At 42.5% G+C, this 27,786-nt stretch overlaps 2 protein-coding genes across 2 annotated transcripts; both read left to right on the top strand.

Moving 5' to 3' along the window:
- Positions 1-1,605: 1,605 nt before the first annotated feature.
- On the top strand, positions 1,606-24,141 carry SFT2D1 (SFT2 domain containing 1). The gene is made up of 8 exons (XM_067293500.1): positions 1,606-1,743; positions 7,160-7,246; positions 9,869-9,951; positions 14,839-14,920; positions 18,593-18,628; positions 19,384-19,442; positions 20,879-20,908; positions 23,110-24,141. Exons 1-8 carry the CDS (start codon positions 1,681-1,683, stop codon positions 23,147-23,149), a joined length of 480 nt encoding a protein of 159 aa, XP_067149601.1. The 5' UTR covers positions 1,606-1,680; the 3' UTR covers positions 23,150-24,141.
- Positions 24,142-26,147: 2,006 nt separating this feature from the next.
- On the top strand, positions 26,148-27,312 carry PRR18 (proline rich 18). The gene has a single exon (XM_067294742.1). It carries the CDS (start codon positions 26,174-26,176, stop codon positions 26,999-27,001), a length of 828 nt encoding a protein of 275 aa, XP_067150843.1. The 5' UTR covers positions 26,148-26,173; the 3' UTR covers positions 27,002-27,312.
- The last annotated feature ends 474 nt before the right edge of the window (positions 27,313-27,786 follow it).

The following is a 27,786-nucleotide window of genomic DNA, read 5'->3' on the forward strand; positions in this document are numbered from 1 at the left end:
CAACTGCACTTTGAAGGTAGCACAGGAGATGTGCCTATGTTATGAAGGTCTTGAACAGATCATCAGGTGGGATCTGATGCTTGTTTCTTTGAGTCTTGGGATTGCCATGAGGGAGAGTCCAGAGGAGAACATGCTCTCTGGCCCCATGCCTGGACCCTGCAAAAGACTTCTGTGAAGGCACAACCAGTGACACCCCCTTTGCCTGCTCTTCATCACAGCCTGCAACAACCACTCCTGGTGGTATTAGCACTTCAGAGTCCAACCCAAGCAAAGGTATGGCATTTTTGTACGTGTGTTTGGGGAGGAGGCTGGGGCAGGGGAGGGGGGCAAACTGGGGAAGAAGAGGTGCATGAGGCTTATAGCATTGGTCTCAGAGCTATAGGGAGGTGACATATATCACTGGTTTTACCACAAACAATTAGGTCTTAAAAAAGAACAGTTCTCTGGGGAACTGTGGGGGAAATCTATAAAGCAGCTAGCTAAGTCAGAAAACACATACACAGACCCTGTCCCGTGTCAGTGACTACGGTCCCAACATCTGATTAACTGCACATACGTTATGCCATGACAATACAGCCTGCCAAGGCCTCTGTGTGGAGCCCCTTCCCCTCCTCAAACGTAGTGGGTTATGGGCTGATGATGTGGTAAGGGTGCTGCTCATATAAATACTTCATCATAACCCACCAACAGGTTGTGGGGGCATACTGGAAATGAAAGGCAGTTAGCAGCTGATGGAGCAGTCACTCATGATAACACTCCTGCTCCCTGTCTCCCTTCGCATGCCAATGTGCATGAAAAGGCACATGGTGGCCCTCCCTTAGCCCCTACAGTGAGTGCAGGGGGGTACATAGTGATGGTGGGTAGGGGGGAGAAGGTCCTGCTCCTGACACTTCCCCAGCCAGACACAATTTCCTTGGAGATCACACACAGCATCTTAAGCAGTCAGCTGAGTAGTCACTTGGGTTTATGAGGCTGGGGCTTTGCGGTAAGGCAGAACTACTTGCACGTACGTGGTAAGATCATGGCTAAAACAGGCACAGGCTCCACTGTTGTTCCAGAATAACCACATGCTCTACAGGTTATGTAGTATTTCCCATAGAGCAGATGAGCATGCAAATGCAGCAAATTATTTTCTTCTCGGGAGTGTGATCACTAAGCAACTGTAGTTCTAACAGCAGCTTCTGTAATCATGACAATACAGTTCTTGTATTGCATACCTGCACAAAAGCCTTTTTTTAACTACCAATTTGCACTACTGAGCTAATGCAAATCACGTTTTCTGTATGCAGCCAGCTAAACCGTTTCTGAAGCAAGCAGGGAAGTCAGGGTACGCTGCAGAAGCGCTCCCTGCGCCCTGGCGCTTCTAGCGCAGACTGCACACGCACGGCGCTCGCCGCCGCCTAACGGGCCCCCCCACGGCCGCGCCGCGGGCGCCTCCAACCCTCACCCCCAACTGTCGCCCCTCCCCGCTCCACGCGCAGGCGCGGGCCCCGCCGGCGCCTCGCGCCCAACCGCCGCTCTCCCCTCGCCTCACCGGTCACCGCCCAGCTGGGAAGCAGGGTGGGGGCGGGGCCTGGGCCTGGGGGCGGGGCGCGGTGACGGTTGGGTGTCCTCGTGACGTCCGGTGGGGCCTTCGGCCCGGCGGAGTGGAGCGGCCTCGAGTCCTGCCTGAGCGACAGGATGGAGAAGCTGCGGCGGGTGCTGAGCGGGCAGGACGACGAGGAGCAGGGGCTGACGGTGCAGGTATCGCTCTGCTCTCCCCCTCTCTCCCCCCGCCTCCTCCTCCCCGGGGCCTCGGTGGTCGCTGCTGCCCCGGAGCCGCCCGCTCATAACCGCCGCCGAGCTGGGGCGCGTGGGGCCCGCGGAGGTTCCCCCCGCCCCCCACCGCGGTGTGTGTATGTGTGTGTGGGGGGGCGGTGTGGGGCTGCGGGACCCGGGCTCGCTGCGGAGGGCTCGCTGAAACCTCGCCGCCTCGGGCCCGGGATGATGTCCGTTGCCTCAGCGAGACGCCCCCTGGGCCGCCCCCCGTCTCCCTCCCCGTGGGGTATGTGTCTCATACAGACGTCTGTGCGCGCGGTCGTGTCTGCATGTGGGAGAGAGGGGGAGGCGAAGGGGAGACGAGAGTTTACTGTGGGCACCGGGACGCGAGCTGGAGGCGAGGGAGTCTAAGCTCTGCTCAGGAGTAAGAGTCCCGTTTGGGTGCAGACTCATCGTGGAGCCCTGGGCGATGGCCGCTTTGGCGAAGTTTCGCCGTGGGGAGAAGTTTTTTGTTGTGTTGGTGGCTTGGGATTCTTTAGTTTCGTTTTCCACATCTTGGTCGCGGTTAACAGGGTTTCCTTGTGTTGTGTCTGTCTTTCTCCTATACGGCCTTGGTACTTGATGATCAGTTGAACAATAAATTATTTAAATTGCTTCTCCATTTTTGTATGCCTCTGAACTTGCAAAAGGGAAATATACTTTCTGTGGACGGTGGTAGTTTTGTGTATTTTTGCTTTGAAGGGTTCCCCCCCCATACTCTTTAAGTACTACTAAATTTTCTTATTCCTCCCCCTCCCCCTAAAATCTTCCTCAGTTATTTTCTTAATGTGTTTGAGCACCTTACATTTCTGGGGTTGAAGCAGTTCTGAGCATGCTCTTAAAGAGCTAGTTACACATTTATACAGTCAGCTGTTATCTGGTGTGACTGCAGGCTGAAGTGCCCCTTAACGTAGAGGATCTTGATACCGTCTGCAACAGGATACTGGAGTGTGGTGGAGGAAGCTGGACTGTAGAGCAGCCTGGATCTGGACTACAGCTAATAAACCCTGCTGGGCCAGCACAGCCTCAGTACAGTTGGTGTCTGTGACATGCTACTAGTTCCAGCAGCCTGGTGCTGTTGGGCCTCGTTTGGCTTTGCACAGAGTTGCTACTGGTCTGCAAGGTTCATGAGCTTGGGTTCTGTGCCGCAGTAAAGCAGCTAAATTGCGTCCAGACGTGATGTGGTTCTGGAAGCAGCCTAGCATCTGTGCCATTTCACATCTGAGCTAGCTGCCACTGTTGGGGATGCTTCACCTGATCTGATCTCAAGGTTTATCAAAGAAATATTTGTTTTCCTATTAATCTTCACGCTAAAAGATATCAATTCCAAGATAAGCCTTTAATCTGCCATTTACAGGTACATTTCATATGGGGCACAAATAGTAATGAAGAGACTTGATGTTTGTTTCAAGGCAGCAGTCAAAAGATAAATGCCTAAACATTGAATAGTTTTAGGCTTGAGATGTATATCCTCAGAAAGAGGGAACTGAGCTGAGACTGTCATTTGTTAAATGTTAGTTGCTAAGTAGCTAAGCTATATGTAATTTGATTATTGTATGTAATGATCTTATAGCCTGAGAAGACTTTAAATAGCAAGAATACATACACATTTAAAAGCTATCCTGTATGCTAGAGAAGCAAATATAGAAACTCAATACGCCTTTGGCATAGTGCAGAAAGAGCTTTAAGCAGAGAAGCTGAATCAGAAAGATCTGCTTTAAAGTAAGTACCCACTTGAGAAGAAACTCATGTTTATTATTATTATAATTGATTATTATATTATTATTATAACTGATTATACAGTCTGTATTGTACATTTCTCTCAAAATACATATGTATCTGCTAGAACATTGGAAAATAAGCCTGTTATTAATTTAAGGGGGAAAGTGAGCCTAGGTAGATGATCAGAAATGCAAGAAATGTTCTTGATCAAAGGCAGCTTTTCAGGTTATTGTTTGTTTGATTTATTGGGTGTCCATAGTAAGCATCTGCTATTCAACAGAGATATAGTTTTCTGTCAGTTGCAACTTGTGTATTAGACTATTGCAAGACCATTCCTTACGTTTTGCGAAGTCTGCCTTCCTGATTCCAGTTTCTGCTTTGGATTTCATCTTGGTTTCTGGATGCTCTTGGTCATTTCTTTGATCTAATATTCTCTTGGAGTCTCCTGTGAGTAAAAATCTTTGCTGCTTGTCCAGGAGTTTGGCATTAAAGTCCAGCTATAGAAAACTAAGGGTTTCTGTTTGCTGACTTCTCTCTCTTTTTTTTCCCTCCATTTTTTTAAATTGTTTAGAAACAAGCTGCTAAGTGGCATAGCAAGAAGGATAGGTTTTATAGGAATTCCCTCCCTTCCTCCCACCCCACTTCACAGCTCTTCTTGGGAATCTTTCTCCAGATGTGGAATCTGTATTGCAATTTTGTCATTTTTTTCTAAGTAAAAGCTACTGCTAGTGCAAATATTGTAGAGTGTCGTGCTAACTATTTTTATCTGAAATTGGGGATGAGCCGTATGGCTTATGTCAGACAATACTAGAAAAATATGCTGACCATACTTACTTTGTTGACTGCTTTTGTTATAAACACAGCTTAGACTTAACGTTTTATTAGGGTTCTTATTCGTAGTTTCTGTTGAATTTAGTTGTGAGAAACTAAGCTTCTGTTACTTTTCCTGGCTGTCTCACTGCCCCTCTTTTAGATATTCCTGCTCTTGTTGTAGACATGGCAGAACAGGCACTTGGTCAGTTCCTCAGCTTTTACAGATCGTAGCCTGGCATTTTAACACAAGCTGAAATCCGTATTTTAAATTGTTGAACTAAGTACCTGTTATTCCACTTCTGCTTCAAGGTGCTTCACCACAAGGGTGAAACAGACATCTCAAAAAGGTATTCACTTCCATTGCTTCCACTAAATCCAAATGCATTGGGACCCAAGAAAATGCAATTGAGAAACTGGAGTTCCAAAGTTTCAATTATTGCATTAACTAGGTTCAGCTTGATATCATAAATAGTAATGGTATCAGGAATGGCTGGAGGATCAGACTTCATTTTAATGCCAATTAGCATCTTTAGTTTTATCATTACAGTGAATACTGTGTTGCTGAGATCTGGCAACCCTTGCTTGTGCTGCTGCTCATCTTCCTGCAGTTCATGTACACATGGTATTGCCAATCCAAGCTTTTAAGAATTAAATCTATAAAATGTATTAATCTGGTTTTAAAATTGTATTTTAAATCTGACTTTTTTTTTTTTTCCGAGCCTTTTACGGTTCATTTGTCTGTGCTCTTGGCATTTTTTCCGCTGAATAACCATTGCAGGTTTAAATGAAGATGAATCTTTTTTCAAATATATATATGAAAAATGAAATTCCCTTAGAGTTGTTTCAAGGAGCGGATGTTTCAAGAACACTACTATTATTTTACTTCCAGTCTTGGTATTTGATTAGCAACAATGTACTTGATAAACTTGAAGAAATGTTTTGCCTTCATCCTCTCTCTCCCTTTTCCAGGAAATCTGAAGTGTGTGATGTGTTGGGTGTACTGATAGTTTTAGCCCACCCAGCCCTTCCTCTCTGAGCTGGAATTGAAAGGATTTTAACTTTTTTTTGTGTACAGGGGATTAGCTGCATGAACAGATGCAGCTAAAAGCATGGTTCAAATGTGTATCTTTGGTTATGTACCACCAGCTCTTCCTCCACTCCCCATCCATACAGTCATTCATGAATATGGCTGTCAAATATGGTTTCAGATACTAAACTGTCTTTCAGTTACTATTTTTGTCTATTTCCTTAATGCTTACATAAGGATAAAGAGTTGGACCTAATGAGGTAAGTTGCATCCTCAGTCCTTTGGAAAGTTTGGTCTTAGTTTCTGAACAGAGAGAAGGGGGAAGAAAATTCAGTACTATATTGTATTCTAGCACTGTGTTCAATGAGTATGCAAATGTAGAAGATTATTTTTAGTATTCTGATGCCCTGCACCTTAAATATTCCAAATATTTGATTTGATTAAATAAGGTTGGTAGTTTTTTCTAAGTAGAAAGAAGTAGAGCAAGCTATTCTTTGACACACATTCGGATACTGATTCATCAGAGTCCATAAATGTTTGTTTGTATGTGGCCCCTTTTGATTAAATCGGGTATGGATTCTTCATTTGTACAGATGTGATGTTATTCTAAGCAGCAACCAAATTTCATTCATTTGCTTACCACTACCTGAAGGAAAAGTTTCTGAAGAGAATGGGAGAAACATCACTCATCTATCTGCTGTTGTAAATTTGATTAATAATACTCAGTTGAAAATAGCTGTAAAATAGATAACAGGAACAGAAATGAGAGGTCAAGTTTGCTTGTGTGATTGAAATAAATTGAAAAGTTAGCTTTTACAATCATCTTAAGTAAATTGAAGCAACAATCTACTTAATAGACCAGCTTGGAACAGAGAGTATATTTAATTCTAGTGACTTGGAGTAAGCTGAAATGCACAGCGTGGCTGGAAAAAACAAGCTGAGCAGATCTAACAAGTCACTGCTGCTGAAAGAGGTTGTTCTGGTGCCAGCCATGTGGCTCTACCTCTTCCCTTGTATTAGCACTGCTGCTTTTCTAAACTCTTGCTGAGCTGTTTTTGCTCATTTGTCTAGCATAGGACTAAGTCATCAAAGTAAGAGGGACGGTAGTTCTCCTCTAGCTTCAGGAGCTGAGTCACCCAGCTCATTGAAGGGGTTTGAAAAGTGCTGGAGTTACACAGGAGAAGCAGGAAGCAAATTGTTCCTTTCTGCAAGCGAGCTGCCGGATGAGACAAGTTGTGTTAATCTGTCTACACCTTCCCTCTCCCTGTAAGGAACAGTAATTGAAGGGGAATTGTAATACTTGCACTAAGTACTCATACTAGTAGGAACAGTGGATTCTATCTAGTAACAGAAAATGGTAGTAATATCAGTAGGCATATACAATGCTGCACAAATAGAGATGTTCATCAGCAAACTGCTAGAAGGTCCAGTCATATTTCTGCTTTGGAACAATTATGTGAGAATTCTCAGATGTTGTAATTAGCTGGGGAAGGGAAGGTCTATTTGACAGTGGAGCATTATTGCTAAAGTACCATGATGTACATTTACATGTTTTGTCTTTTTTTTGTTTTTGTAAATAGCTTACCAAATTGCTAACATAACTTCTTAAACTGGGAATTAATTAATATGCAAGCAGTCATGTTTCTTAAGCAAGTTAAATAATTGTTTTTGTCTGAGACAAATTATTTTATTTTCAATTGAGTGCTTTAATAGTAAAGAAAACATGTCCTTTAAATTGTTCAAAACTGTTTCTAATACCCCCCCCCCTTTTTTTTTTTCCTTTCCCCTCTTCCTTTCAAGGTCCTCGATGCCTCAACACTCAGCTTTGGTACCCGAGTCAAATGGTTTGCCATATGTTTTATTGCTGGCATTGCGTGTTCTATTCTTGTAAGTAAAGTTTTTTCTAGTACTTTATTAATGTTCTGTAGCAGAATTTCATTAATATTAACACTTTATACATAATTCTGTGTATGCTTTATATCATGAAACCTAAATTTTGTATCCATAAATATAATTGGACACTAAAATATATAATTACTGGGGGGGGGGCTGCTGTTCTGTAAATTATATTTTTGACCATCTTTCTTCCTCTCAAAGGAGACAAAGTCATTATTGTAGGGTAATAAAATTTCTTACTAAAGGCCTGAACACTGCCAAGATACACTAGTTTTAATGTAATATTCTGTGTGGCATACTAGGAAAGAGCTTTTGTTTAGTAATAAGTCTTATTTTCATACACTTTCATAGAAGGGGGAAAGCTTAAGAAACTGCAAGCACTACGCCTCACACTCGCAAATCGTTAGATAATGACTGTGGTAGCGTGTTGACACTTGGAAAAGCTGCGCCGTGGTTGGCTTTGGGGTTGGCAAAGCATTTGCTCAGGTCTTGAACTTGAAATGTTGGTAGGAGGCTCAGGTTTGCAGTTACAAGTTGAAATCTTTTAATTGATTGGTCTAGCAAAGTGTGACGTGGGTAACTTGTGCTACAGAGAAGTTCTTCATCTGCATGTAAAGTCCCAGCAGTAGGTGAAATAAGCTTAGGGGAAGTATTTGGATTGAGGGTTCAGGGGAGGGTTATTAATTTTCTTTCCTAATGTGATCTTTTCAACGAAGATCAGTTGGATTTGAGTTCTTCACAGAACATGTCTTTTGATGTAAGCTAGGAGGCAGCCCTTTGGCTAGTGTGCGAGGTAGACACTTGCAGGTTTTGTGGTGACTGCCAGGAAGGTTGCCTTGACTTGTAATAAATGCTGGTAATAGGGTGGAGGAGTTTGTCTATCCTTGTCTGTGTTAGCTTCTGGTTTTGTTTAAATTACTACTGCTCTGTTGTCATTTAGCATGAAATCTTTCAAAACCAAAGAGACATGTTTGATAGGGAGGAAGAAGCAGTTGTGGAGAAGCAGCCTGTTTATTGTTTGAGGTAGATATTAAAGGATAGTGACTTGCTGGATTCTGCAGGTGGAACACTCTGGTTCCTTATCCAGACTTGCAGTTCATTAAGGCTTCTTGAGACCTGGAGGTAAACCTAAACTACTGGTGGTCTTATCTGTGAGAGATCTTATTTCAGTGATAATCCGTTCAGTAAAGGAACTAGAGGTTGGTATTCTTCATATTGAATCCATACTAAGTACAGTGGCACAAATTCTGGCCAGCTGCATGTTGTATAGAAGGTGCAATTCCTAAAGAGGGAGCTGAAGTTTGGGTTAGAATCTACAGTATTTAGGTTACTTGAGTGACAGCTGGTTGGCTTCCCTTCACGCCTCTCCCAGCAAGGTATATTTAACCAATATAATTATGAATTTTAGTACACAGCAGGTTTGTGTTTTAACACCAGTTTCTGGACAGATTACAGTTACTCTTTGCTGCTGTTTTTCAGGCTTTAAGCGTTGTGCCTAGTCTGTATCATGTGGCATGAGACTTGGAGACAGCAGATCAAAGGCTTTCACTTACTGTTTTTTTTTCTTTTTCTGCTAGTTCTTTTGGGCTTGATAGATAACAATCAAGACTCCAGTAGTGTGTTTGTGGACCTTGTGTCTTGGAGAGCTTTGGAGGCAGCTGCCCTGCTAAGCTTTGCCTCATGTATCTGGGAGCTCCCTGTTCCCCCTTTTCCATTTCAGGTTGTGGACCTGTGCCCCAGCACCAAGGAGGCCCTCACAGAAATACTCAAGAAGTCCCTTGCAGGACTGTAACTGATCTTTAGATTTCATATGTCCATAGCCAGGTAGATATATTAGGTTCTTGGCTGACCAGTATTGCAAACAAGTGGTGTATTTTCTTTCAATGTAGTCTTTGCAAAGGGTAGCCTTTCCTTGTTACAATCTTCCCTTGCCACTTTCTGTGGTTGCCTGTACTGTACTCTGTGCAAACTGACCCCAAAGATTGCCACTGAAATTGCAATTGGGTAGTATGTAGTTGCTTATATAAGAGACTTTTTTTTTTGAAGGAGACACTGTGTCCGCATCACAAAGTGTTTTGATTGTAGTTTAGGCTCTGTTTCTCCCTCATCTTAAAAATAATTATGATCAGCAGAAAACTTTGGATTTTTAGTGTTTTACTGGAATTAAGAAATAAGGTGTCTGACTAGTTTTACAGTATTTCTTTTCAGATTCTGTACATAGCTAGGCTGAGACTAGATGGTTGATTGGAGGAAAAAGAGCGGTTGTAGATGTTAGTGTGGCTTTTTATGACATTTTTCCCTTTGTGTATAATCATCACCTGTAGTTGGGGATCTCAGCAAAACTGAAACTGTCTCAAAGACCTAAGTAAACATTGCATAGTTGTAAAATATATTGCTAAATACATTAAATCAATACACTATTTTGCCAGCAGGTGGCAATAGAAGCGTGCTTAATATTGGCTACTACAAATTTCTGAGAACAGTATATTGCTGGTATATGTTAGGTATGTTAGGAAGATATTCTTCAGAGTCTCTGAAAATAAGTATGGACTGTGCATTTTAAATTAGATGACTTAGCTCATTACAAACATTCAAATATTCTATCTTGTGTAGGGAACAGCATTGCTATGGCTTCCAAAGGGAATCAAACTTTTTGCAGTGTTCTATACGCTGGGAAATATTGCTGCATTAGCCAGGTATGCTTTCTTAATTATTATTGATAAGAAAATGCTCTCATTTTCATCTATGTTTCTGCATCCTTTTACTGTAAAATGGTGTCTATTTATTTTGTGTATCAACAACTTTGTATAAACAACATTGATTTCATGTTGGAATGCTAATAGCATAAAATCTTATTTATTGTATAGTTTTAAGATAATCACAATTAAAGAATATCAGTTATTCATTTGTTCTTGCCCCAGTAGTATGTCTTACATGATTATTTCATAGACATCGTGATTGCTATGTGAAGGATGAATAACGAGTTGCTGGCTGAATGTTTTGTACTTTTTGCAGCTTCCTTCTGCTAGTTACAGAGGTACTTCAGTTTTGCCAACAAATTGGTAGTCTGCCCACTGTAGACATCTTGTTACTGGAAGAGTCCCCTTGCTTTTAACAAGGACACCTTCCTTTTTCTTGGAAAACACTTTGAAAAAGGAGAGGTTCAGGAAATCCTCATTTTGAATATGAGGCCAGGCAGAATATAAAATTGTTCACCTTGTGTTTTTAAACTCTATGCTCAGTTCTTTGCAGTATTCCCCTGTAGCAGTCAGTTAAAAGATTATTGCAGAATGTTTCTTCTCTGGGAAAGGAATAGCAAATGTTGTTTTCTGTGGGTAACTTCAGAAGAAACCTCCTAGGATTTAAAACGATCTTGCTTCTTATATGTCTTTGAAATGGTGAAAGAAGAGATCTTAATGAATGTTGATAATGAGTCAGTTGAAGTATTCTCAGTTTTCTGTTTGTCCTCCTCCTCTTACTATCTTGGCATAGTTAAAGCACAGGCATGGGACTCAACCTCTGGTCTTGGCTTTCATGGGCTCTGTGACCTCAGTCAAGTCACTGAACTCCTGAGCCAAAGTATTGTTAGTCTGTTAAAACTTGGACAATATGACTTAAGTATTTGAGAAATATGGTAGTATACTGCTTTTCCTCAACTAATTTGTTTGGGGACAGAGATTTTTTTTTTTTCTGGAATAGTGTCTATCATTTTGCTTAACTGTTGCATCTCATATTAAATGATGAAAAAATATTGGAGATAGGTAAAATTAAGTCTTCCCTTTCTATCGCGGTATACGTACCTTTTTCCTGTGCTTTCATACAGGATGTATGTGGCTTTTCCTAGTACCTCGGGGTGTGTTTTCACTGCTTCAAATAAAATTAAAATTCTAGCAACTCACTACTAATCAGTAAGTCTAATTCTCAGTGAACCAAGAGGAAAGGTTTTACAGAATGGTATTTCTTTTGGGAGAATGCTGAAAATAACCTTTAATCTGGGCTCCAACTAGAATTAAAAATAAAAAGAAGCGCCCTTCCCTTTCAGTTGTCCTTTTACATATCATCAGGAGGCACACATTCAGAAAACAGTAAGAAATGACAATAAAACTTCAGACTGACAAGGAGACTTGGACTTTCAAGTTTGTTTGCAAGTGTGGATTTAAAACAAAAATGCAGTTACCACACCTAGTATATAATCTGTTTAGCCTGTTTTTACTAAAACTTCTAGCCTCAAACATGAAAATGGTGGTACTTATTTGATCCTTTTCCAAGCCTATGGGCACATTTCCTACAAAATGTGTTGTATATAAGAAATACCCTGTGTAAGTGGAGGACCCCTAGGTTTTTGTTTCAGCCTTTCTGCTCCCTTTGGATTCTCTCACATCTCTGAAGATGTTCTTGTTGCAATGTCTATCCTTCAATGCTAATCAAGCAAACATCAATTCATTTTGTTTTCTATATTTTTCTGCCTATTTTATGTGGCCTGAACCTCCCTCATTTTTTCCACCATGTTTTTATCATCCCTATCCCTCCACTACCTGACTATTACTTGCTTCTAGTTCTTCAGGTCTCTTTTTAAAAATCTTTCTCTTTAATTTTATGGCCCAGCAGTCAAGATAAGAACATTGAGAAAAGTTAGTTTGGATTGAACTGAATTTTAAATGTTTTTTTCCTATTAAACTGAGAAAATGCTTTTTTAATTTATGGATTTCTGAGGTCTATGTATGTGTCTTAAAATGAAGAGAAGGGTATGTATTCACAAAGCTGCTAGCAGGAGAGCATCTAATGTGGGGGACTATGGTTCAGTCTCCTCCTGGGAGACTTATCCTCATATTTCTTCCATCCTAGAAGATGCTTGGTTTACCAGGCTTATGACTGGTTTTGGGTGGGAGCTCTCACTCCCCAAATGACTCTGTTTCACTTCATATAAATTTTCTAAGTAGGGGGTTAAACTTAGGTTTCCCACTCCACAGTGAAGCATTCAGACCACAAGGCTAGAGTCATTCTCACTCTCTCACTGAATATGTTCTGCAAAGTAGAGTGGCTTCAAGAAGAGGGTTGGAAGAGACTGGTGTTATATACTTGAAGCTAGAAGAGTTATTGCTTTGAGTATGAATTGTTGGTTCACAGAGCCACAAAATGGTTAAGGTTAGAATGGACATATGGAGATCGTCTGGTCCAACTGGCCCTGCTCAAGCAGCATCACCTAGAGCAGGTTCCCCAGGACCGTGTCTAGTCGGGTTTTGAATATGTTCAAGGATGGAGACTCTACAACCTCTTTGGGCAACCCATTCCAGCGTTCAACGGCCTTCACAGTGGAAAAAGTTTTCTTACATTTAAATGGAATTTGCTGTGTTTCAATTTGTGTCCAGTGCCTCTTGTACTGTCACTGGGTACCACTGAGAAGAGTCTGTCTGCATCTTCTTTACACCCTCTTGTCATGTATTCATAAACACTGATAAGATCCCCCCAACTCTTCTCCAGGCTACACAGCCCCAACTCTCAGCTTCCCCTTGTGTGTCAAATGCTTCTATCCCTTAATCACCTCTGTGGGCTTTCACTGGATGCAATCCAGTATGTCCATGTCTTTCATGTACTGAAAAGCCTAGATTTGGACCTAGCATTCCAGCTGTGGCCTCACCAGGGGAAGGATCATCTCCTTCAACCTGCTGGTAAAACTCTTTGTAGTACAGCCCAAGAGGCTGTTGGCTTTCTTTGCCATGAGAGTACGTTGTTGATCCCTGTCCAACTTGTCCACCAGGGACCCCCAGTTCCTTCTCTGCAAAGCTGCTTTCCAGCAGGTCAGCCCTCAGCCTGTACTGGTGCATGGAGTTATTCCTCCCCAGGTGCAGGACTTTACATTCCCTTTGAATTAAATAAGGTTCCTCTCTGCTGGCATCTTTGGCCTGTTGAGGTCCCTTTGAATGGCAACCATCTGGTGTATCAGCCACTCCTCCCAGTTTTGTATCATCAGCAAACTTGCTGATGGTGCACTCTGTCCTGTCATCTACCTCATTAATGAAGATGTTAAAATAGGATTGGCCCCAGTATCAACTTCTGGGTGGTGCCGCTAGTGACTGGCCTCCAGTTGGATTTGGTGCTGCTGATACAACCCTCTGAGCCTGGCAGTTTTGCTGGTTTTCAGCCCACCTCACTGTCTCTTTTTCTAGCCTGTAATTCATCAGCCTGTCTTTGAAGATGCTATGGGAGACAGTGTCCAAAGCCTCACTAAAGATAAACAATGTTTGCTGCTCTCCCCTCATCCACCAAGCCCATCATCTCATTGCTGAAGGTTATCAGATTGGTTAAGCATGATTTTTCCCCTTCACAAATCCATGCTGACTATTTCTGGTCACCTTCTTGTCCTTTATGTATCTGGAAATAGTTTCCAGGAGGATCAGTTGCTCCATCACCTTCCCAGCGATTGAGGTGAGTCTGACTGGTCTGTAGTTTGCTGGATCCTCCTTCTTGCCCTTGTTGAGGATAGGGGGTATCTTGAAGATACCAGTAAAGACTGAGATGAAGAAGGTATTGAGTACCTCTGCCTTTTCCATGTCCTTTGTCACCAGGAACCCTACCCCATTCAGCAGCAGATACATGTTTTCCCTAGCCTTCTGTTTGCCGTTTATGTATTTACAGAAGCCTTTCCTGTTTGTTGCCCTTCATGTCCCTTGCCTGTATCAACTCCAGATGGGCTTTAGCTTTCCTAACCCCATGCATGTCCCCTACATGCTCAGATGGTGTCTCTGTATTCCTCCTGGGTCGCCTGTCCCTGCTTCCACCTCTTTTATGCTTCCTTTCTATGCTTCTGTTTAGTCAGGAGCGCCTTGTTCATCCCTGCAGGCCTCCTGCTGCCGTTGCTTGATTTTCTGCTTGTTGAGATGGACCGTTCTTGAGCTTGGAAGAGGTGATCCTTGAAAATCAGCCAGCTCTCTTGGACCCGTCTTCCCTCCAGACTGTGTTCATGGGATTCTTCCAAGCAGATTCCTGAGCAGACTAAAGTCTGCTGTCCTGCTCACATCTTCTGGTTTGCAGAAACAAGCAGGGCCCAGAGTTGCTGATTATTTTCATTTTTCCTTCAGATAACTACACAGCAAAGGAAAGCTGAAGGATTCAGTACAAACTATTGAAATTTTTTGTTCTTGTGCTTGCTTGCTGAATTTGGGCAAAGAATTAGAGCTCCCCGTAGTCTTGACTGTAGTTACTTGCAAGCTACCTGGATAGGAAGTTTAAGTGGAAGTTTTCTACAGACATTTGGTGTTAGTATTCATTTCCCAAGTCAAATTTAAAAGCAGTTTCAAAATGAAATTTACTAGACTTTTAATTGCTATCCCTATGCTATAACTAGTAAGGCTCTCAAAGGAAGTTCATAGCCAAGGGTGACTCAATATGTATGCTGTTTCCAGGACCAAATTCGTGGGGTATTTCACCTTTTATGCTACAGGTGTCTGTTGTTGAATATTGAAATGCCTTTCTTAGGTTGTATAGTGATCTAACTGCTGGAGAACTGGTTAATTACCTGTTGTGATCTTTTGCAAAGTTTTTTTTGAAAGCAGCTTACTCTTTGTTTTTTCATCTCCCATTAGCACATGTTTCCTGATGGGGCCCCTGAAGCAATTGAAGGCAATGTTTGAGCCAACGAGGTTGATAGCTACAGTTGTGATGCTGGTAAACTATATTTTACTACCTTTTCTCTACTTCCTCTCGTTGAAAAGTTTTTCATTTAGTTTCAAAGCTAAATTTGATGCTTTACTAAAGGGACAATATTTCTCAATCCATATCTTGTTTATACGGAATGATGATAATCAAGCTGATAGCTGCGTATATCATTAAGATTACCTAATTCCTTCCTGTGAGCCTGTGTTTTTTGTTGGTTATGCTTTTGTTAACCTAATCATTTGGAGTAAAATACTCCATACTAAATATTTCTTACTAAATGTTAATATTAGGTTGATTATTTTTAAACTTGTTTTCTAAAACTACTTTTTCAAGAACAGGGCTACAGGAAGACTTTTCATTTCTTGTCAAAAGGTTGTGGTGACCAAGTTTAACTTGACAGTTGTTTGTCAGTTACAGCTCTGTCTGTATAGCTTAGTGGTTCAGTACTTTCAAAGCAATGGGAAAAATTGTTTCTCTCCCCAGAGTCCAGGAAACCACCTGTTCAACTTCATACTTCTCCATTGTCAGGTCCTTGGCTCCTTTACTTCTAAGACCATCGTTTCCTCTGCCAGAGGGAAGGAAAAACTGTCTCCCCCTCCTTCTCACAATCCCTATCCAAAACCTCTCTAGTTAAAAACCGTGTTTCTGCCTCTGTTGCTTTCTCTATTTTGTACTACTTTTCTTTCTTGTTCCTTCTGATTTCTCTCAACTTTTATTTTTGAAGTTTAGTTGACTGTTTTGTTCTCCCTATCATATAGCTTCCTTTTCTAATTGATTGCAGCTAGTGTGGATAAGAAACCCTTCATGAACTGTTTCTGGACTGCTGCTATATGGGTTGTATATTCTCTTCTCACAAACCCACGTGAAAAAAAACATGACAGTCTTCTCGTTTGAGAAGCTCATGTTTTCCCACTTCCTTTGGAGAGGTGACTTGATCCTTGCTGGGACTCTGAACTTTGTTAAAATGTAACTTTTTGCTGTCAGTGGCAAATTTGACTAAGTTGGAAGTCCTAGGAAAGTTAAGTTTCATACATCTGCAGTAAAAAGAATATCTCCTATTCTCTAGAAACTGCATTTGCTGAGCAAAAACAGCACTTTACAGCTCTCTGGCCTTTTGCTGGTCAAGCTGAGGGCCAAAACCAGACACTAAAACAGCCAGCACAGGAACTATTTCCTGTGTTATCCTGCAGCCATCATCCACTGTGCACAGAGAGGGTAACACAGAAAATAGCCTGCTTTAGTTATGGAATCAAGACACCTCAAGGAGATAAGGCAGTTAGGAGAATAGCGTAGGAAAAAATGTCACGGACTAATCCACTTACTTGTGCAAAGAAGGTGCCAACAAGGTTGGGAAAAGAAGGGATAAAAGGTTTCCTCTACCAGGGAACAAGAATGTTGGATGCAAGCTAAAAATGTTTAGATGGAAAAGTTCAGTGATGTAGAAAAGAACTGGAAAACTTATAAACCAAACTTTTGGTGAATTTGACTGTTTTCTCCCCCACCCCATCAGAAAACTGATCCAGGCTCTCTAGTGCAGGTTGACAAGAGCAAAGGTTCTTTGGTGGCTGAGAAGATTTTGGAATCCTGCTCTCTGAGTTGCCTAGCAGAAAGCTAGAATTGCAGGCAACTCAGGAGCTGCAAATATGTTTGGAAAAATTCATAGTAGTCTGTTATTTTGGGGTTGTTTTTAATAAAACACCAAAATTTCCTTTTCAGTGAAAATAAAAAAATTGAGGGCTTCATTCTGTTTTGCTAGCTGTAATGACAAATGGTGGGAGCCAGGCGAGATTTAGTGAAAAAAGAAGTTACAAGTGATGGTTAAGCTTGTACCAATGTTGTGATTAATTTGGCACAGTAAACCATATCAGGGTAATGTTCCATCAGATATGCAAAAAAAAAAAAAAAAATACATTTGTGAATCTTACACAGGGGAGCTTACATTTCTAGCAAAAGTCTTCATTGCTTATTCTGTAAGGAAACTCCAGTTTTCAGGTGCTTGTGCTGTATTTTAGTAGGAGTCTACTATAAGGGTAGGATGAATAGGATTTTTTTTTTAATCCTAAGAGATTGTATTTGCAATTTTAAGTACAGACTGCCAGCTGATAGGAAGTAAAAAAGAGCTGTATAAATAGCTTGAATAAAGCTTCATGTGAGCTTTTTCATTGTGTATAAGACAGCTGCTCCCTAGTGGGCTTTTTTTCATTATTATTGGAAGATTAAAAAAACACTGGCAGAAGCAGGGCCTGTGTCTGCTAAATACAGTAATTATGAATGGATGTTTTTAATAATAGATTGTTCATTACAGTGCAAATAACTATCTTGTCAGATGCTGGTGTTATGAATACTAGATTCAAAATGATACTGTCTACTGAATGGTGTGCTAAACAAGCAGTTCCTAGACTATCTAGTTGCATTAATGCAAACATTATCATCTTGGCCAACCTCTCAATAGATAGAACATAGAACTGTACTGATATGATTATACTGCTTCTGGTTCCTGAAGTCAGTTCCTGCTTCCCCTTTCTTCTAAACACTTGTCCCAGCCCTTCTGGCCATGGAACACATCCTTTGTGCTTTGGAAAACGCTGTTCAACTTCTTCATCAGTGACCTAGATGGAGGGACAGAGTGCACCCTCAGCAAGTTTGCTGATGATACAAAACTGGGAGGAGTGGCTGAGACACCACAGGGCTGTGCTGCCAGTCAGAGGGACCTCAACAGGCTGGAGAGGTGGGCAGAGAGGAACCTCTTGAAGTTCAACAAAGGGAAGTGCAGGGTCCTGCACCTGGGGAGGAATAACCCCATGCAGCAGTAGAGGTTGGGGGCTGACCTGCTGGAAAGCAGCTCTGCGGAGAAGGACCTGGGGGTCCTGGTGAACAAGTTGACTGTGAACCAGCAATGTGCCCTTGTAGCAGAGAAGGCCAATGGTATCCTGGGGTGCATTAGGAAGAGCATTGCCAGCAGGTCGAGGGAGGTGATTCTTCCCTTCTACTCAGCCCTGGTGAGGCCACATCTGGAGCACTGTGTCTGGTTCTGGGCTCCCCAGTACAAGAGAGGCATGGAGCTACTGGAACAAGTCCAGCAAAGGGCTGCTAAGATGATGAAGGGACTGAAGCATCTCTCTCATGAGGAAAGACTGTGAGAGCTGGGCCTGTTCAGCCTGGATAAGAGAAGACTGAGGGGGGATTTTATAAACATGTATAAGTATCTGGAGGGAGGATGTAAAGAGGGTGGGGCCAGACTCTTCTCAGTGGTGCCCGGGGATAGGACAAGAGGCAACAAGTACAAACTGAAACACAGGAAGTTCTGTCTGAACATGAGGAAAAACTTCTTTACTGTGAGGGTGACTGAGCACTGGAACAGGTTGCCCAGAGAGGTTGTGGAGTCTCCTTCCTTGGAGGTGTTCAAAAGCTGTTTGGACACAGTCCTGGGCAACATGCTCTAGGTGACCCTGCTTGAGCAGGGGGGTTGATGATCTCCAGAGGTCCCTTCTAACCTCAACCATTCTGTGATTGTTTTACACAAAATTCAAAATATAGTCACTATGTGTCTACTTGTTTCATGAGTTCTTGAAAATGCTGATTACCCAATGAAATCATGAAAGTGGTGCTATAGTTGCTTTGTTGTATATGTGAATATTCATTCTTTCTTTTTTTCCTCTCTCTCTTCCCATCTCCCCCCAGCTTTCTCTAATATTGACGCTGTGTGCTGTATTCTGGGTAAGTGAGAATGTTTTATTCCTCTAAAGGGCGTTGTTGCTCAGCTAGCTTATTGATTGTATTAAAATTCAGTTCAATTGTAAAGGAGAGATGAGCTGCTGAGTATTGTAGTGCGTGGTATTTGTGTTTTCCCCTGCAGTTGAATTTGGGTGGAGCGATGTAGCCAGCACACTCAAAGCAAATATACTCTTCCACTGGCATGTGATGCAGATGAGAATGCAAAACCTAGAACATCAGTTCTCAGTCTGCAGACCCCTTGAGTAAGAGCTAAGAAAAGCAAGTTAAAATATATTTTTATCTTAAAGTGATTTGTACTTCTCTTAGAAAATGTGTAGTGGTCTTTCAAAACCACAGATATAGAACATTAAACAGATAAGACGAAGAGAGTTGGAACTTCAGGTATCTTCAGGCATTACAGTCGTTTTGATAATTCAGGTATCAATATGTATTACACAGAAGTAAATATGTAACTGAAGTGAACTTCTATTTTGATTTGCAGAAGTAGCATTATGAATGACAGTGGAAATGTTAGTATTGATGCGTTAAACACTTAAAACTAGAGAAGACTTTCATAGTCGTGCTAATGGGATGACAGATAAAATGAAATGAATCAATTGTAAGAATGGGAAGGGGTGAATAATTAAGACAAGGGGCACCATCAATTAACTGAACTTTTGGCTCAACAGGCTGTTTTACTTGTTTATAGACTGATGCAAAATTAACTAACTTGCCATGTTTGTTTTGTTTTGACTTAGTGGGGTAAAAAAGGTTTGGCACTGTTATTCTGCATATTGCAGTTCTTGGCAATGACCTGGTAAGATACTTAAAATTCATTTTCACTTCTTCTCCCTACCCCTGTACACATATGATCATATACCTATATATATACACACATTTTGCATAATGTAACTGTGCTCAGATGCTAGCCTGAAATCACACATTCTTTTTAGCTAGGTTATATAACTTCAGCAAAATCTATATGCAGTTATCTTGCAAAACAGTAATTTTAGGTATATTCTGAAATGTATTATTCTTTGAACTCTTTTAGGCCTTCTGTTTAGATTATGTATGCAAAACCACAAATTCTTGTGCTTTATACTCTGTTAGGAAAGTAACACCATGAGGTATATATTCATATGCCCTGCTTTTGATTACTTCCCTCTTTTTTGAGTTTTAACTAAACCTTCATTTTTGAAGTGGAAGAAACTAAATCCTGTTTCATAGGGGCTCTTCCTCTACCAACCCCTCAAGAATATTCAGCAGCACTGGGGAAGGGGCAGGTGGGCGTGAGGGGGATATATTAGTGCAATAGGTACTATGAGTATCTAGATACACCCAAGGGATACACCTGGGAGTTTGTGGTCATAGTTAGGTGAATGCTTACAACCCTGGTTGCAGTTTTAAAAGTTACTGCCTTTTCCATAGAGATAAAACTGAGTTTACTCAGTGTCCTTGGCCCAGGTGAGTTACTTGGTACTAACTCTTAACTCGATCCACTGTCATCACTGTTCTTGTTCCAACTTGTCCTGAATGCAGGAACCACACTGCACTTGGATCTGAGGACAAATAACCATTTATTCAGGATAGGGATTGTTTGGCATTGTGCTAGACCCGGGTAAATGCTTGATACTAGATAGAGGGAGGACCACTAGCTAAAACCATGTTCTACGTGTTTACACTCAGCAGTTCCATGTTTATTAACTGTCCTATAGCCTGAGCACAAGAGGCATGAGAATAAAACATAGCCTTTAGTTTTGTGAGAAGCAAGTTTCAGATGATGGAATGTCAGCTGATAAGTGACACAGTTATGGCATAGATAAATAATATAATTAGATGTGTATTTACATAACTAGATATACTGTCTTCTAAATTAGAAAAGGTTGTCTCTATTGTCTTTGAAGGATGGTTTTCCCAGAAATTTCCATCCCTTTTGAATCTGTTAGTGATAGTAAATCTCACTTGTTTTTAAGCTGAACTTACGAGCAATGAAGTTATGAATTACATTAAGAAACAAACAAACAAAAAAAACCCCAAGGAAACTGCAAATCAGGAAACCCTTAGCAGTACATTTAGTTTTTATCAAGTCTTTTTTTTCTTTCTTTTTTCAAGTAAGCATTAAATTGAATAAGTAATCTTGTTTGATGTTTTCTTAGAACAGATTGCTTTTCTTAATGCTGGGCTAAAGTGAAATAATTGGGCTCTAGGAAAGACATGAAAACTCTTCCATATATATGTTTTGCTCTTTTTCAGGTATAGTCTGTCATATATTCCTTTTGCAAGGTGAGTCTGTGTAATTACCTCCATATTAACAAAAGTCAGCTATCTTTATGTTATGAAGGGGAACTAGTCCCTAAATTCAGTATGTGCAAAAAACGTAACCTCCTTCTCTTCATTTTAATTTTTAGAAAATGGCATAGTTGAACTCAAAGTAATACTTAATTTAGATTTTAAATACAAAGTGCAAGGTAGTTCTCCTCACTAAAGCTCTAATTTCTTTCTAGTTTTCTTCACTGAAAATAAATATTGTTTAATTCTCCAGTGATTTTAAAAATTTATTGATGTAGTAGTCATTTTTACAGTACTTAAAGATAACTTAAACAGGTCTGAGATCTGCTTAATTAGAAGCAGGCAAAAAAGGATAGTTTCAGCTGCTAAGTCTGCTTCTGAATTCCTCTCACTTGTAGGAGAGACAAAAGCAATGCTTTGTGTTCATTTTCTTTTTGGCATGCTTTCCTTTTTCTTTTTACTATTGTGCACAAAATGGGAAAGAAAACTAGTGAAACCACATGCAAGTAAACAAGCTTAAGAATGTATTTTTCTCTAATGTTTCAAGTTTATGTAATTTGGTCTTTCCAACAGTGCATTCTTAAATGTCAGAATAAAGTGTTTCTAATATATATCCTATTTAATGAGGTTTTCCCTGGTGAAAGGGAAAATGAATGCAAAGTATTTTCTGTCTGTCCTTTCATCTCATGTCTTTCTGTTGTGTTTCTGTAACCGTACAGAAAAATGTTTGTAGTACAGACTTTTTTTTATAGCTTCAGACTGGGCATAGGAAGAATTAAATCATAATTTAAGGTAGTTGATATTTTCAAGATAGTTACAAGCAATTAAATACTTTCTAGGAAATGATACTTCAAATTGTCATCTTACTATTGCTGACATATGAAGCTTTCCCAGTCAGATTTAGTATTTTGAATTTTATAGTTATTGTGGCCATGTGTGCAACATTCTCAGTAGTGTCAGATTTTTCTTAAATATATACTGTTCTGTGCAGAAAACAAATGGAGTTAATGGTCAGTGGCCTTTTCCTCCTTACCCTCAGTTCTGATCAGAAAAACATTAGGTTATATGCATCACTTCAGTTCTTTGTTTTTTATTTGTCTTATTTTATGGGCCAAAGGACTGTATTTTCCACAGACTGCTTTAAGTAGTGCAATAATTGCCTAGTAATTTCTTTAGGGATTATTGAATTACTTGCTGATGTGGAATGCCATCATAAATTTCTTCTGTATGCTGCTTTTCTTAACAGAAATAGTTATCTAAACTATATTAGGTGTCAGAGAACAGTATTAGATGGCTTGTTTAAAGTATCCATATATCTTGATTTACAACAAAATTATAATTACTTGTTTTAACCGTGTTAATGTTTTACTCTGAGCACTGGTTTGGTTGTTAGTGGTTTTTTTGTTTGTTTTGAATTAATGGTGACTCTCCTGCCTGCATAGCCAAAAAACTCTCCTAAGCAATCATAATAGCATTTTCTTTCTTTTTCAAGTTGGCTAACAATTGAAAAACAAAAATTCTGCTCATTAATAACTATATCTTTGCAAAAATGAAAAATAAAGGAGACTAAAGCGAGTAATCCAAATAGAATGGTCAGAAAAAAAGAGTTTACAAATTATTGGTTAAGAAAAAAGACCCCTTTAGATCTCTCAAACCTTAAGGCTGAGCCTGCTCTTCATCCTGCACTGTTAGTATGCACTTCAAACCCTTGAACCTGTGCTTTTTTCAATGTGTATGTCTGTAACTCTGATGTGGCTTGGACTCAAAACACCTGTGCTATGCTGTTTGTCTGGATTGTGGCACGCTCCGCAGCCTGCCCGGACTGGCCAGCCTTTGTGCAATAGAGCTTTGACCTATGCCAAGGCACCAGGCGTGCTCCAGAACCGTATTTAACACTGTCTGCATTTTAGCGTGTGCTTGAATGTAAACAGTGCAGAAGACTTGGAATCAGTATTGGCAGATCTGAGCTTTCAGAATGGGCTCCAGCCTTTGCGTTAACTCATAGTATTGTGACTGTTGAGATCCTACACTTGATAAACCATTGAATGATTTTTGTCTTTAATTTCCATAATATTTGTAATTTTGAAATACAGTATAAAGAATATTAGTATAAAGAATATTAGAATATGTATATATGTAATAGCTGATGTGTGTAAATAAAAATACAAATAACTGACTTTTTTTTCTTTTTAAAGGGATGCTGTGATTAAATGCTTCTCATCCTGTCTAGAGTAAATTAAAAACAGGAACCACTGTACACTTTAAAAGCCAACTTCTATTCTTCTGTGAATTTTGCTCAGAAAACTATACATTTATACTCTTGAAATACCTAGTGACAATTTAGCATTGTCCCTGCCTTTTGCAGTTGGGGGATTAAATCATTTTTACTAGTAACAGTTTTAAAAATAAATTGGCAAAACTGTGTTTCTTTACACTGGAACTTTTAGCTTTTTTTAACCAAAAAGTACATCTAAATACTTTTTGAAAAGTAGTCTTAAAAGTATTTAAAACTGTGTCCAGTAACACAGTTTAATCCTCAGTGTAGGCAAGCCACTAGAGTCTGGGTAGCATGCACAAAGATTTCATTTACAATTTTGTCTAAAACTTGCAATGTACCATTTATGTTTGCATGTTATTCATTGTAAGCTTTTCCAAAGACAGAGTTTTATAAACATTGTAAAGATTTGATAAGTTATAACTCTGGGCTGCTTTGAAATGTCTATACATGTGCTTTATGGAAGAAGTTTAGTGAGAACATGTTAAAGAGCTGTTAAAAACTTGCTGGATTTTATTAAAAAGCTATATTTTAAACAATTTTTTTTACTTTCAGACTTAAATACTTTTTACTAAAATAAGTGGATAATGTATAAATGAATGATTTGTGAAATAAATGAATTTTAAAGGTGTCTCATTTTTTTTAATTTGGGAACCAGAGCTAACTATATAGAGGCTGCAAGTTTCTGCATTACATTTGACTAAGTATGAAAATAATTAAAATATGGATATGTATATGACTATATCCCAATTTGGTTTTTAGAGTTGCGGAAGTGACTTTAGACCTTCTTTGTATTAGTATTTAGAAAAATTGCTTATACTGAGTTCATGTGAATAAACTGATTACATATCAAAGCAAAATATTCTAATGCTTTGTCTAGCTTCAGTGAGATGTTCTCATTTTTCATTTTTTGCAACTAAGAGCTATTAAATTATTCAGAAGCAAAGTTAAATCCTTACTGTTTGATGGCTAATGTTATGTTACAGGAAACTTTTTAGCCCATGATGAAAACATTTTACCTGTGTTCTAAATCACAGTTGTTTTAATGCCTTCCCCCTCCACCCCCACACATGCACAAAAAATCCTCAAATAGAAGAGGGAATAAATTTGAAAAGATGTGAGCCCTTTGGGAAAGAAAAACCCTGTGTTTTAGTATTCAGGATTCAGGCTGAAGTGATGAATTTCAGTGAGTTTCTGTTAAATCTCAGGGTATGTTGCACAAAATAGCAACATCTTTGGGGGAAGCTGCTTAACAGATGACTGAGATTTCTGCAGTGAAGGTGTTGCTTGATTAGCAGTTTAGCTGACTAGTAAAGTGCCAGTGAGGCAGCCTTTCTCCTAGTGATGCAGCTATTAGGTAGTCCCCAATGCTGCAGAAGGTTCTTGGGCTTGTTCGTACTGCTGGGTGTTACCATAGCCAGAAACCATAGCCTTCCCTGCTCTGCCCATTACATCCCTCCATCAATGGTGAGGACCTTTAGTAATTTGGAAGTTTCTTTTAGTTTGCATTGAAGATGAACCAGTATGTGCCTCAACAGTGATAGATACAGTCATGAAAATGGCTCTTGCCCCTTCCCTGGTTGCTGTTTCCCATTGGGTCACTGGCCATAACGGGCATTCAGGAGATCCCATCCCACTAGCGGGCATGACAGGCCTGGGCAGTTGCTTGCCTCAGAATTTTTCTCACCTATCAACTACTCCTTCTGGTACTGATCATCTTCACTGTAGTCTTAAATTAGAACTACATTAGTCATTTTTTATTTATGCAGTATGGCAAATAACAAAGTTTACACTCTGCTATTTGATCACCAAAATAGAATGGTTCAAGAACTAAAGTCTAAAAAAATGCATATACTGGTATGCTTTTATATGCATTTTATCAGTCCACATTACAGCATGTTTTGCTGTTTATTATTCTCTCTGGAATATTTACGATTCACTTCCTTCATCTGCATCCTAAGCACATGTTCTCTGTTCATTCATCAATGTCTTGTGTTTCTTCACATCATATGTTTGTTTCTGCTTGCGTATTTCAAAATTTCCAAGTTGATGTCTCCTCATTGTGTGATACCCTCTTATAACATTGATGACTTGTGGAGATCCTTCATAGCCCTGTGGATTGCATATATCTTATGCATCCATTGATATGTTTCTACTACCGTAATTAAAGTAATATTTTGAAATCTGTAGAAGTGGAATGTCATGACTTTTGGACTGCATTTTTGAGTGATAGCAATCTTTGCTTATTTATTACCACTTTGTGAACCATCTCCATACCTTTATGCTGCCAGTGCAGGTAGGAAATGACTACCTTCCTTCAGTAAACAGAGCTGTTGAGTGATTTGATTTGCCCTTGAAGGAAGGAATTGAGGCTAGAAAGAAGAACCCCGGGCTAGGTTGTTCCTTATCAAGTCTGGCTCCTCTTGTCCTCTTCATGGTTTGTGTGGTTCGTGTAATTTGGCTTTCCAAATAGCTGAAGTGCCCTAGGGCCGAGTGCGGCAGGCAGCGCTGCCACCTGCACTGAGGGTGAGCCGAGTCCCCGGGACCTGCCGATACCGTTGTGTTGTGGGGGTAGCGAGGGTGCTAGGTTATGGGGCGTGGGAAATGGTGCCGTTGCACGTTTGGGGACTATGAGCGGAATGTGCAGCCCCTCTTCCTTCCCGCGGGGTGAAGGAGCGGTTGCTTGGCGCTGGCCGTGCCCCGGGGCCCAGTTTGGGCCGTGCCGCCCTCCCGGGCGGGAGGAAGGCGGCAGCGGCGCGGCGCCTGCGGCAGGCGGGAGCGCTGCGGCGGCGAGGGCCGCGTCGTGCGCCGGGGAAAGGCAGCTCGTGTGGGCGGCGGGCAGACCCCCGCCGCCGCCGCCGCCGCCGGGAAGGGTGGTCCCGGGGCGGGCAGGAGGGCGGGTTATCGGGGGAGAGCGACGCGGGCAGACCCACACCCCTCACCGCCGCCGCTGCCAGTTCGGGCTCCTGCGGCCGCCGCTCCCCATGGGGCTGCAGCCGCGGCGCGCAGCGGGGCCCTGCCCGCCCGCGGGGCCATGCGCCGCCCTGCCCGGGGCGCGCACGGCCGCTGCTTGGGCCCGCGCCGAAGAGCAGGAGGGAGCTCCCGGCCGCACCATGTCGCTGCCGCCCATCGCGCCGGCCGCCTCCCCCGCCGCCCCCCGAGCGCAGCCTAAGAAGGCGGCGGCGGCGGCCCCCAAGAAGGCAGCGACTCGGCCGGCGGAGGAGAAGGCGACGAGGAAGGCGCGGGGGGCGCCGGCGGAGCGGGCCGGCCCCGTCTCCAGCTCCTGGCCCTGCTCTTCCCTGCAGCGGCAGCCGCCGCGGAGGCCGCCGGCGGAGCGGGGCGCCCGGCCGCAGCCCGGCCCGCCGCAGCCGCGGGGCCGCTCGGGGGCGCCGGGGCCGGGCAGCCGCTCCTGCGAGAGCCTCGGCGGGGCGCCGGGGGAGGCGGCGCTGCGCTTCTCGCTGAGCCTCCCGCCGGAGGCGATCCGCGTGCTGCAGCGCCGCAGCCTGGAGCGGCAGCGGGGGCAACCGGCCCCGTCCACCGGCGGCCGGGCGGCGGCGGGCGCGGCGCCGCGGCGGGGCGGCCGGGCGGGCGGCGGCGGGGACTTGCGCGCCCTGCTGAAGATCTCGCTGCTCAACGACCGGCACCGCTACGACGACGAGGAGTACGAGGAGGAGGAGGCGGCGGCGCCGGGGGCCGCGGTGGACGAGGGGCTGGTACGCAAGTGCACCGAGTGGCTGCGCGGCGTGGAGAGCGCGGCCAGCCGCGACCGCGGCGACAGGCTGGAGACGCTGCCGCACCTGGGCACCCTCTGAGCGCCGGGGCTGGTGTCCGCCCCGGTGCCGGCGAGGCCCCGAGCCGCCGCTGCCCGGCGCGGCGGCGCCGAGGGACAAAGAGCCGCGGGCGCGGAGGGAGCGGCGCTGGGTCCCGTCCGGAGCCGGGCGCGAGCAGGGCCCCGGCGCCCAGAGGAGCCGGGCGTCGACTTCCTCCCCCGCCTCTTCTCCCCCCCCCCTTTTTTTTTCTTACGACTTTTAACTACTTTATAAGACGTGCATAATGGTTTTGTATATTTGTATATAAAAGTTCGTTTTTATTTATTTGAATAAATGGCTGGACTTTTGTGTTGCAGTAGCTGCACCTCGGTAGTTGTGCTTTGGGTTGTTTTGAATCTGTCTGGTTGTGTCTGCCACAGTACGTGTGCTTGCTCTCTAGGTGCCCTCAAGACGAGGATGATGGGCTGATAATTGACACGGAGAATACGGGCTGCTTAAATATTTGCTCGTTTAGGACGGCTGTTTATACAGTCACTAGCAACTTGCTTTCAAACGAAACCTTCCGGAGCCGGTGGATACCGGTGGGCGTTGCATGGCTGCCTATTCAAGTAAACGCAGTGCTGGGGACTCGGAGGGATCAATAACGGCACATGGCCAAGGGAGGATAAAGAGCAGAATTAGGATGAGCCCTTCCTAACGGGCTTCCTCTCGGTCCAGGCGGAGACGCGCTGGTGCAGTGGTGCCGCCGTGGTGGGTGCACGGAGCGAGCGGCAGGGTCGTGCCGGCGGAGGACAATAGGCGGCGGCGGGCGGCGGGGAACAATGGGG

Source organism: Apteryx mantelli, chromosome 3, assembly GCF_036417845.1.
Source record: "Apteryx mantelli isolate bAptMan1 chromosome 3, bAptMan1.hap1, whole genome shotgun sequence".
NCBI lineage: Eukaryota > Metazoa > Chordata > Aves > Apterygiformes > Apterygidae > Apteryx > Apteryx mantelli.

Excerpts from the sequence above, each read along its gene's own strand:
- SFT2D1 (XM_067293500.1), top strand. The coding sequence starts at position 1,681 with ATGGAGAAGCTGCGGCGGGTGCTGAGCGGGCAGGACGACGAGGAGCAG. Across the intron at positions 9,952-14,838 it reads AATATTGCTGCATTAGCCAG|CACATGTTTCCTGATGGGGC; the intron begins GTATGCTTTCTT and ends ATCTCCCATTAG. Across the intron at positions 18,629-19,383 it reads CGCTGTGTGCTGTATTCTGG|TGGGGTAAAAAAGGTTTGGC; the intron begins GTAAGTGAGAAT and ends GTTTTGACTTAG.
- PRR18 (XM_067294742.1), top strand. The coding sequence starts at position 26,174 with ATGGGGCTGCAGCCGCGGCGCGCAGCGGGGCCCTGCCCGCCCGCGGGG.